The 10,504-nt window shown below is 42.6% G+C and overlaps 1 protein-coding gene and 1 long non-coding RNA gene across 2 annotated transcripts; both read left to right on the forward strand.

The window, feature by feature from the left end:
• The first annotated feature begins 7 nt into the window (after nucleotides 1-7).
• On the forward strand, nucleotides 8-1,483 carry LOC119288191. The gene is made up of 3 exons (XR_005141134.1): nucleotides 8-115; nucleotides 264-329; nucleotides 1,442-1,483. It is a non-coding gene; the product is annotated as an uncharacterized LOC119288191 (long non-coding RNA).
• Nucleotides 1,484-1,803: 320 nt separating this feature from the next.
• Nucleotides 1,804-9,320, forward strand: LOC119288190 (coatomer subunit beta'-2-like). The gene is made up of 10 exons (XM_037567816.1): nucleotides 1,804-2,222; nucleotides 3,233-3,619; nucleotides 3,713-3,768; nucleotides 3,865-3,916; nucleotides 6,327-6,360; nucleotides 6,458-6,861; nucleotides 6,952-7,083; nucleotides 7,175-7,323; nucleotides 8,602-8,670; nucleotides 8,950-9,320. Exons 2-10 carry the CDS (start codon nucleotides 3,395-3,397, stop codon nucleotides 8,999-9,001), a joined length of 1,173 nt encoding a protein of 390 aa, XP_037423713.1. The 5' UTR covers nucleotides 1,804-2,222; nucleotides 3,233-3,394; the 3' UTR covers nucleotides 9,002-9,320.
• Nucleotides 9,321-10,504: the final 1,184 nt, after the last annotated feature.

Genomic DNA, 10,504 nt, shown 5'->3' on the forward strand with positions numbered 1-10,504 from the left:
ATCATGTCTTGGGTGTGTGTGTTTGTGTGCAGTGGTGGTGTGCATTGTATCGATCTGTCCGGATGTTGAGATGATGTTTGCTTTATAATATAAAGCGCGGGGAAACCCTTTTTTGGTAAGTATTATCAGTAAATAAATATATTATGAGTGGGATAATAAGTTCCATATAATTTATGCAAAATTTTACTAGTTTGGCATTCATCTTTAAGGCAGAGTCTACAGCAGATGTATAAGTGTTAACAATGTGCATCACATTCTTACAGACATGAGCGCACGCTCAACCTTGACCTCGGAGAAGTGTATGCTATTGCAAGTTTGACGAGTTCAAGGTATATGATCAGAAGTACCATGTTTTCCATACTTATATTTGGTTACTAAGAAAATTGATTTCATACAATCGCATAATCTTCTAAGTGCAAATTAAAATGAACTAGACTGCAAATATAGTAGTAGTGTGTAGTTTTCAATATGTTTAATTCCGGAGTTTATTCCTTGGGATGCTAGTTGTCATAGTCCTTTCAAGGCTTGCAAAATTTTCACACCGGTGGAGTTCTAACCATTAAGACCTATTGTTTGCATGAATAGTCATTCAATTATTACACATATCTTTATATCTACTACCTCCTAGTAACAATATAGGTCTATTACGACAATAACATGGTCTTCATTATGCCGCTTTGTTTCAACAAAATAAGTCTACAGCAGGAAAGTATGTTTAAAAATGTAGTCAAATTTATTTGGTGCTGTACGTGTGCTTCTTTGGTTCCCAGTTCCCACAGTGGCTTGTTTAGTCTTAGTAATAAACCCACTTAACCTTTAATTAATTAATCTGATTAATTAGTTGTGTTCTAGTCATGTATACACAGGAGCGATCACATGGACTTCGAAAAAAGTTGTTCCACGTTAATAGTGATAGGCCACGCTAGATTGAAATCTTGTTGCCCATTGAACCAATATCTACATTAATTAACCTTTTTATTTTATACTCTTTTCTCTATGCACTACTCTTTTCTCTATGCACCACTCTTTTTCGGTGCATACTTAAATTTTATTAAATTGTACCAGTTTTGAGAGTAGTATATCCATCTAAAAAATTGCTATATACTCCATCGCATAAAAGTGGCATATGTTCGGTAGCAAAAAGTGGTAATACACATCACCAAAATGTGGTATGTACTCACATCAGAAGCAATGAGCTAGGTATATATTCCATCGCAAAAAGCAGTATATTCTCCTGCACAAAATTAAAAAAGCGGTAGCTATTGGGAACCACTCGAAAAAGCTAGTATAATGTGCACAATCTTAAGTTATTTGTTTGGCTATGTTTCTTTAAATGTCAAAATCATATTTTTAGATAATTGTGGAATCTACATCAGGCCACTGCATCAGCTACGTCCAATATTAAACTCGGTGTAATGTGCAGTATGTTAATCTATTGTAGGATTGTAATCGGAAATGAAAAAGGATTAGCACTGGTAGAAATAGACCTGAAGGACAAGAAGGATGTCGGTGTTGAGAGTACCAAGGGATTAGCACCGGTAGAAATAGATCTGAAAGACAAGAAGGATTGCGGTGTTGAGAGTACCAAGGGATTAGCACCGGTAGAAATAGACATGGAGGACAAGAAGGATGGCAGTGTTGGGACCACCAAAGGACTACCACTAGTAGAAAGAGTCCTGGAGTACAAGAAGGATGGCAGTGTGGAGAACACCGTTGCAATCATGGGCTCTAAGAAAGACACGGTTCGAATAATCGAAGAGGTGAGTTCCCTAATAAAATAAAGACGTCTCACATTTATTTTTTCTATTAAAAGTCAGTTATATTGGTTTGGAGAGAATATGACCCCACAAGTGGGACACTATGATTCTACAAACTACTCCCTCCAATTCTCTAGAAGTTATTTCTCTGGACACATACAGTCTGCAAAGTGTTACATATTCATTTTTTATGTGTTTACGCACTTCAACATAATTTTGATATTTTAATCTCCTAAAAATATATACTTGTAGCATTTGTGTATCTCATATTCTCATATAAATTACTAAAAACATGCTGGTAGTGAAAAGTTTGACTAGGCACATGTCGAAAACAACTGCTTTTAGGGCATCCACACCACAAGATGTTTTTGAATGGGTGCCTGGAGTGAGAGTGTACCGACATTATTAAGCAACTATGTCAAAGAAGAAGGCTATGGCGAGGCCAATTGAAGAAACTGGCCTCAGGTTATTTTTCTTTTAGTTTCTGTATGCCAATTTTTTGGGCATCGATCTTTGCTTTGCTTGACATTGCTTAATAATTAATAATACATTGTTGTGTGCATCAATTGATGCAGAGGTCGGGGGTTTTCCTCCTTTTTGAGTTTTTTATCCACTAGAATGCAGTTATATCTTTTTGAACTATGTCCATCACCATTAGCACCTCTTAAGCAGCGGTGTCTAGTGAAGCTGCCATTTTAAAGTGGTAAGCAATGATGATATCCATATATGAAAAAGAAACAGAACCTGTGTAAAGCTAAGCACCTCCCTTAGGGAACTAGAAGGAAGACACAATTATTTGTATTATCTAAATGTAACTGGTGCTCAAGTTATCTACATGTACAGTGCAAAAAAGCAACTTCCCCTTATAGGTTGGCACCATGGGCTTACATTTGGATGTGGGCCCTTCCCGATCCCCTTATGTAGGACAGTGGTGGTCCACCGACCATGATGGTGCTCCATGATGCATCTCTTGGCCAAAGTAGGATCCAACTCAATAGTATGGATCGCATGATCTAGGAAATGATGGGGTCATGGGACTAGGCATAGTTTCAAATAGCCGGCTATAGCCCCACTATAGCTCCGCTATAGCTGTTTGAGCAATGTTGCCGCTAAATGATTTCATGTACAATTTGCCGCTATAGCCTCGCTATAGCCCAGCTATAACTGTTTTTAAGGGTTGCCGCTATATGCCATAGCCCTCTATTATAGGAGAAAAAAGAAAGAATAGAGCAAAGAAAGGATGGGCAGAGGGAAGGGCAAGGCATTTAAATGGTCAATGCCCAGAGTTCCATTTTGTCATACGTTGAAAGCTGATACTTATAAATGTTGTGATAACGGTCAAGAGTTTCCATTCTGGTCATTGATGAAGTAAACATGTCGAATCTAGATTAGGGTATTTGTTGCCCTAAGCTGAAGTTTTTCGATTGTGTGTATATCTGGCTCCCATTAATCAAGCACTTCGCAATGTGTTACAGATAAGCTCATCAATTGTCCCAAGTCAGCTGATCAAGGTTGAGCCCATCGAGTTGCGCTTCCCCGTTGCGCAAATCGTGTCAAGCACACTGAAGATATGCAACATTACTGATTACTATGTGGCTTTTAGTATATGTTCAAATAATAATGCAGCGAAGTGCACCATGTTACTGAACAGCGAAGGAGTTCTGTCACCACAATCCACCCTAGATGTTCTTGTAAGATTTTTTTTCCCAGAAAAACGCAAAAGCTTCAACCCCAAGGAGGTGGTCACTGTGAAGAGCACCGTCGTGGAGCAAAGCTTGATGACCACAAATGTCACACATGACATGTTCAAAACAGAGAAGAGCCGAAACGTGGAGCTGGCCGTATTTTTTGTAGCCTCCAAGGTGAGTCCAACCTTTGCCCTGTTTTCATTTGTATCAACCTGCGCCACATTCTGAAATGTTTCTAACCATCTCTAATTCGGTATTCACGAATAGATCATATCAAAAGTAAAGTCCGTGTCGACAATAGACGTGCATCCAACAGATACATGGTGAGTGGATCCATTTCTCGTGCTGGTACAGAAATTGAGTTTTCTGTTTGCACTATGACTGCATTATTTAAGAAAAATCTTTCTCTTGTGATACAGGATGGTTATTACTCAAGGAGACAAGTCTTTCCGAATGAACTATCGTACAAAGGCAAGTGACTTATAACTTACTCAACAATTTTCTACAAGCCATACAATTTCAGTATATATGTAGGGGGGAAAGCAAATGTTGTGGTCCCAAAATTTTGATGGATTTTCTTACATTAATAGAAAGGAAATTTCCAAATAATCCTCTGACCTTAGGGCCTTGGACTACTTAGCGGCCTGACCTTTAAAACCAAGTATTTCATTCACAACCTTTACAATACTGTTTAAAATTATCTTTGGCTGCTTGTTCAGGGAGTTGGTTTAGTCCACTTGCCAGATGACGTGTCTTGCTGATTTAATTTTGCTTACGCAGATTACCATGTCACCAGGATACCACAAGTCTGTCCAAGTGCAGATTTTTGGCTCCTGGGTTCCATGGTAAAAGAATATCAAAATATCATTCAAATCGCAAGGAATGGTAAAAAAAATGCATGTCCGTGGATTGGAAAGCATTTAACCACTTCAGTATTCAATATTTTCAGATGAAAGAAACAAGAAGTAGGGTCGAATAAAGCAAATTTAATTTTGGATATATGGACAAATTCGTTATTCTTGCACAGTTGGCACACATTTGATTTTTTTATCTGAAAATTTACCAGTTAAATTGACATGTCAATGAATACGTGCATTAATGTCTTGGCAAATTCTTGCAACTTTCATGATTTCCAAACAAAATAAAATTGGCGCACTAGGAGCCATGGAACTTGGGAGCCAAAAGGAGTTATTGGAGTCTCCCGCCTGCACTCAAATTTTTGTTACTCTTCTCTTACATGTGTCTCCCCACTCTGTTAACCTCCCCGATGGATCCTCGACCAGGACCAGAAACCAAGTTTCCCCTCCAGCTCTGGCAACTATTGATGCCACTTCCTTGTTGTCATCGCAGTAGCATCAAACTCGTCATTTCCCAATTGCTGCCGCTAAGAAGTCAGAACTCGCTCACTGCCCCATGCTACCAGAAATAGCTCAATGCTGCGGAGTTAATCTCCAGCTCTGCCAAGCAATTGGAGGTGTCATGGGCTGTAGGCAGGGCCGTCCAGGGGCCTGTGCGGGCTGTGCGACCGCACAGGGCCCCCAAATTCCAGGGGCCCCCGATTTTGGGCCAGTGTCTAGTGTATTTTTCGTGTTGGGCCCTTTTATCACAACTAGCACAGACTTAGGCCAGCCCAGCTAGTCCCCGTCTCTCTCAAATTGGGCCAGCCCCACAATCTCCCAAAATAAGCCTTTCGTCAGTCCCGATCGACACAGCCCGCCGATCGCGATCTATCGATCTAGCCCCGTGGGGTCTGCTCGGAAGAGAAAAAAGGGCCCTCACGGAGATGAACCGACGAAGTGCGGCGGCGGTGGCGGCGCACGGAGACGGAGCGTTTGTCACTTTGCTTCCTGCCCGGAGAAACAACCCGCTGCACTGCCCGCATGAAGAATTCATTCCACAGTTTTCTTTGTCGCTGGTGTCCGAGGCCTAGGTGAGGACATCCCGATCTGTCCACAAGGTGTGCTCAAACTGATTCCCTATTTAATTTAGTATTTTGTCCTGTTGAATGATTATACTAGTGAGTATATTGTCTGCATACGATTCAGTTTATCAATCCATTTGTTTAGAGAAGATCTATAGTACTAGGCTAGTTGACCAAGTTGTCACACACCAATTTCCGAGCTAGTTGCTCGACAAATTTAGAGTACATTTTTTTTATCTTGGTATAAGCTTACAATTTATGGAGTGTGAATTCATTCTTTTTTCTTTTTATAAGAAAATATATATTCTAGAATTTTTATGGCCTTATTTTGCATTTCGCACCGGGCCCCCGAATTCCTGGAGACGGCCCTGGCTGTAGGGACTTGGACACACCAGAAGGCCCATGAGCATGACACTGTTTGGGCCACTGGACCTTTTTGCACAACTTTAATCCTGGTGGTTCCCTTGAGGGCTACAAGTCATAGTGGGTAAATTGGGGCTTCTCCTAGCCAGGCATGGAAATCGGTGAGACGTTTAGTCCAGTAATCATACTGGCTACCGTTGGGGCGTAGCTCTCCCTCATACAGTTTTTCAGATGGCTTGTTCATTAGATCAACATGAATAACACCTTCCCACATGAATTCTTGCTGATGAGGTGGGAACGTTGGCGAGCGAAGGCGTCTCAGTTGGAGATGCCATGGGGATGTCGTGCGGTAATCTTGTGCATATATCAACCATATATGTTGATTTTTGCTGGTGTATATCCACAAAATCAACAAATTTTTAAACTGTTATTACTGTTACTCATAAGGTACTGCTGCTACGTTGATTTCAACTAGCGCTTCGTCGAGCTTGGCTACTCCAGCTAACATTGCTAACCATCTCACTTTTGCTCAGTTACTATGCTTAATTTTCTTGTATGTAAGAAGTAATTGACTTCTGTGCATATATCTATCCGCAGGAAGTGGAATTGGTTGAGTTGAAGGGGGGAGAAGGCATGCTTCTGACTTTCACCACGTTGACCTAATGTTTTTTTGTCTTTCTGTCATTGCAATTTAGGCAATATAACATTATACATCTATCCCATTGCAGTTAGTTTGGCTAAATTTATAGCCCGTGAGAAATGGATTTTGGCTGGTTTTACTAGTGGACTCCTCTGCGTGTACAGTTGGGATTTACAAAAGAGAATTCATGTTCTGCGTGAACACTCAACATCTATTAAGTCTTTGGCTATCCATGGAACTAAGCCATATGTGCTGTCAGGATCCCGAGATGGTAAAATTTTGCTCTGGGACTATGGAAAGGGCTGGCATTTGATAAAAACATTTTATGCCAATGGTGAGCTTGATAAATTGGTCGGACCCTACGCAAACAGGAGCTTCATGCACCGGGTTGCCATTTTTGGTGAGCTTGATAAAGGCGATACTGTGGAGCAAATTGTATTTAACCCAAAGGACACCGATATGTTTGCCAGTGCCCAGGACAAAACAGTAAAGGTTTGTCTATATTTCCTCTGCATGCATTTGGTAAAAATTATCTTGGACGTTCCAAATTTTCCTGATACATGTATTTGCTTGAAATTGCAGATTTGGAATCTGCATTCTGGTGAATGCAAGCAAATTTTGTCTGGGCATTCAGATTTGATTGTGTGTTTGGATTACTTGAGTCTGGGTGATAAGCTATACTTGATCACAGGTTCACAAGACAGAACTGCCAAGGTATTGCATTTTCATTGAAGAATAGACTAGCGCCTTATCATACGGACAGAATATTTGTTCACTCATGAGTTTTTTTGTCTTGTGGAGTCAGATCTGGGACTGCGAGACAGGGAATTGTGTTCAGACACTGAAAGGGCATACAGATGTTGTTAAGATTGCATGTTTCCATCCGGATCTTCTAATAATAATTACAGCTTCATGGGATGGGTCAGTTCGTCTGTGGGACTCCACCAACTTTCGGTAATTATCAACTCCCCTGTAGCAACACAAGTCTTGACACACAGTGCACGATCTTATTCGCTCGCTATTTTTTTTTAATAAAAGGAGCCTCATACCCCAATCTACTATTCTTAAATTTAAAAAAAAAAGGAGAAAAGTATACTTGTTGTTCTGTAAACTCTCGGTAGAGTGTAAATTTGGTCCTTCAATTTCAAAACCAGAAAACTTGCACCCTGAACTTTTCAAACCGGACAAATTTCGTCCCTCGTCCCAGCCAAAGTGTTATTCATGCTAAGTCAACATGGTTTTGACCAAATGCAGTCCAGTTGGCAATTTCTCTCTCTCCTACTCAGATCATGTTCTCCCTTTTTCATCCTACCTATGACTGGCATTTCGTCGACCAGTGGGTGTGCGCTGCTCGTTCGCGTTGCCGCCTGCGTTCCTGGGCCACCAGCTGCTTTGCAGCGGCATCCTGCTACCCCCTTTGCTCCTAGGCCTCTGCTATCACCGCCGCCAAAGGACGCCCAGATGAATCGAGCATTGCCAAGTGTGTCCAGCGACGGAGTCCCGCTGGAGATGTCTTCTGGCGAGCCCCTCCAGAGGGCTGGTGCACCGGCCGTGGGCTCCCGGGGCCTAATGCGAGCCTGGCTCGTGCCACTCTCCTGGTCATCGTGACCGACGGTGGCGGCTGGAGAAGGAGTTTTGGTCCGCGGTCCAGCGGCTTTGCTGCTGCAGCGCTTGGCTTCTGGTGGCTGTTGGCGTGCTCTGGATGGGGTGGCGAGAGCGAGAGCAGAGGAGAGGAAGCGAGACCGAGGCGAGGGCATGAGCTTGGCGTCAGCGTCGCACGGGGAGCACACGCTGGAGCGGCCTCGCGGACATCACCAAGGACCAGAGCCCCCTTGGCGGAGGCCTCCATGCCCACATCCTTCTCTTGCTGCTGGACACGCGCCAACAGCTTGGCGAAATGCCTACCTGAGTTGGAATGAGAAGGAAGAAGAAGATTCGCTAGGGATTGCCACGTGGACAAAGACCCGGTCTAAACCACGTCCACGTCATTGTGAGACCGCTTCCAGGCAGGAGAGGGACTTAACTTGTCCGGTTTCAGTAGTTCCTGGTGCAACTCGTCCGGTTTTAAAGTTGAGGGACTAAATCTAGACTCCGTCAAGAGTTGATGGAGTTGATGGACGAAATGTATACTTTTCTAAAAAAATGATTGGTTGGGCATTTCTGTGATGTTTGATCCTCACCATATTATATGTTTACAAGTGTTAATTACTGATGTTTGTCATATTTTTGCAGGCTTGAGCGGACACTGGACTTCAAGCTCGGAAAAGTTAATTCTGTAGCATGTTTGAAGGGATTAACAAGGTATATAGTGAAAAGTACCTTGTTATATTTTATAGAGTATTTGATTACAAGAAAAAAAAATTGTCTTGCTGCTAGTGCACATCCTTGAAAGGCAAATGATAAGAAATTACAATTCGAATATGCCTGCTTGGCTGTGTATAGTTTTTTCATCCTAATTGTGTTTATTGTTGGCATTCAAGGCAGCATTTTATCATCACTAAATAGTTCACAAGGTCGTACTTTTTCTATTTTGGCCTTGTTGCCTCCAATGTATAATGCGTGATGCGTTAACTGATGCAGAATCGCGATTGGGCATGAGAAAGGATTAGTGCTGGCAGACATAAGGCCCTGAGAAGGTGATTTAGCAACAGAACGAAAACCAAAAGGTTAACGCGAGCTGCCGGAGTGAATGAAGATGGTTGAAGAAGGGTACTGGAACATTCTTGTGAATCTGATTGGGTTGATTCAGTTCGAAACGGCAAACAGACTAAAGAACAGTGATCCTTGCATGTAATATTCCCCTTTTCTTTCTGAACATGTTTGTTATTGGCATGTCTTTAAGCACATTTGATTCCCTGGAGAAATCGGACATCCTTCTTTTATTCACGGCATGTCGTCTGTTTACTCCATGTTAGCTTCATTTGCAAATTATCTACCCAATTCTATCTTCACCCACCTTCGTGTGGTAGGGGGTGGCAGTGTGTTTATGCAAGAGCTGACCCACTAGCATAGCATATCCGGCGAGTTGGGGCCGTGCTCAAGCTTGGTTCTCTAATCCCTACTTTGTTTATGACGGGCCCAGAATCAAGGTTATCCAGGACACGAACGACGACAGATCTTGCTTCCACTAGTCACTAGGCAAGGGAGGTAGCCTGATTGCATTGCAGCCGGAGTGGTGGATCCACCACATGGGACTGACCCGGTGGAGGATGGCAAGGGAATCGCAGCGCCTAATGAAGATGCATCTAATCCAGTGGCCAGATGACTACAGAGAAGACCAAGAGCCTAGTGAAGGCTGTGTTATGTCAGCAATGCAATGATCCATCTCATTCGGCTAAAGATTGCAAGACTGTTATGGGGAAGCCACTCATATCACCGAGTGTTGTGGTTTTTCACTTTTTACAAAAAAAGTTTTTAGAGTCCATGGCAGTGTCAAAAAGCATCTTATATTATGTTACGGAGGGAGTAAAACCGAAGCCTGTTCTCAAGGTTGTAGGTTTTGCTGCGGCTGCTTACTTGCTCGCTCGGTGTGTGAAGAACGTGAATCAGAGTAATGCTGTCAATGTGTTGGCAAATGGTTCTTCAGATCAACGGGTGGAAAGCTAGTCCACAGTTTGGAACAGCTTTTTTGCTAGTATTTCAACATTGCGGTGTGGTGAATTTGTGATGGGGTGTTAAGGCCATTGTAGGACAGAGTCCTGGTGAAATTCCAAAAGATCGAGAAGGTTGAAGAGAAGCAGATCTTCTCTGAATTCAACCTGAGAGTCAGAGGAACTGACATCCATGTTGAAATTGCACTCCACACATGCGCTGCTAGAGCCTAGAGCCAACACCAAACACCAGTCTATCTGGCACTCCCCAAGAGTTGTTACATCACAAGAGAGTGCGAGGCAGCATCCTCTAGCCTGGGTGTCAGCAGATGGACTTGGAGATTTGGGAGAAATTTTCGCATTGGCTAGAGCTAGAGTTGGTGTGAGAGACCTAACGTTTCCCTGGTGCCTCAAACTACAGAGACTGTCATCGATCCTTTTATATTTGAAATCCAGATTGATGTTGAGTCGGTGTTCGAAATAGGTGGGCCTATGGGAGATGGACCTGTTATTGCTAGTAACTTCTGCTGAACCCTGCTAGTACT

This window comes from Triticum dicoccoides, chromosome 4A (assembly GCF_002162155.2).
Source record: "Triticum dicoccoides isolate Atlit2015 ecotype Zavitan chromosome 4A, WEW_v2.0, whole genome shotgun sequence".
Classification (NCBI taxonomy): Eukaryota; Viridiplantae; Streptophyta; class Magnoliopsida; order Poales; family Poaceae; genus Triticum; species Triticum dicoccoides.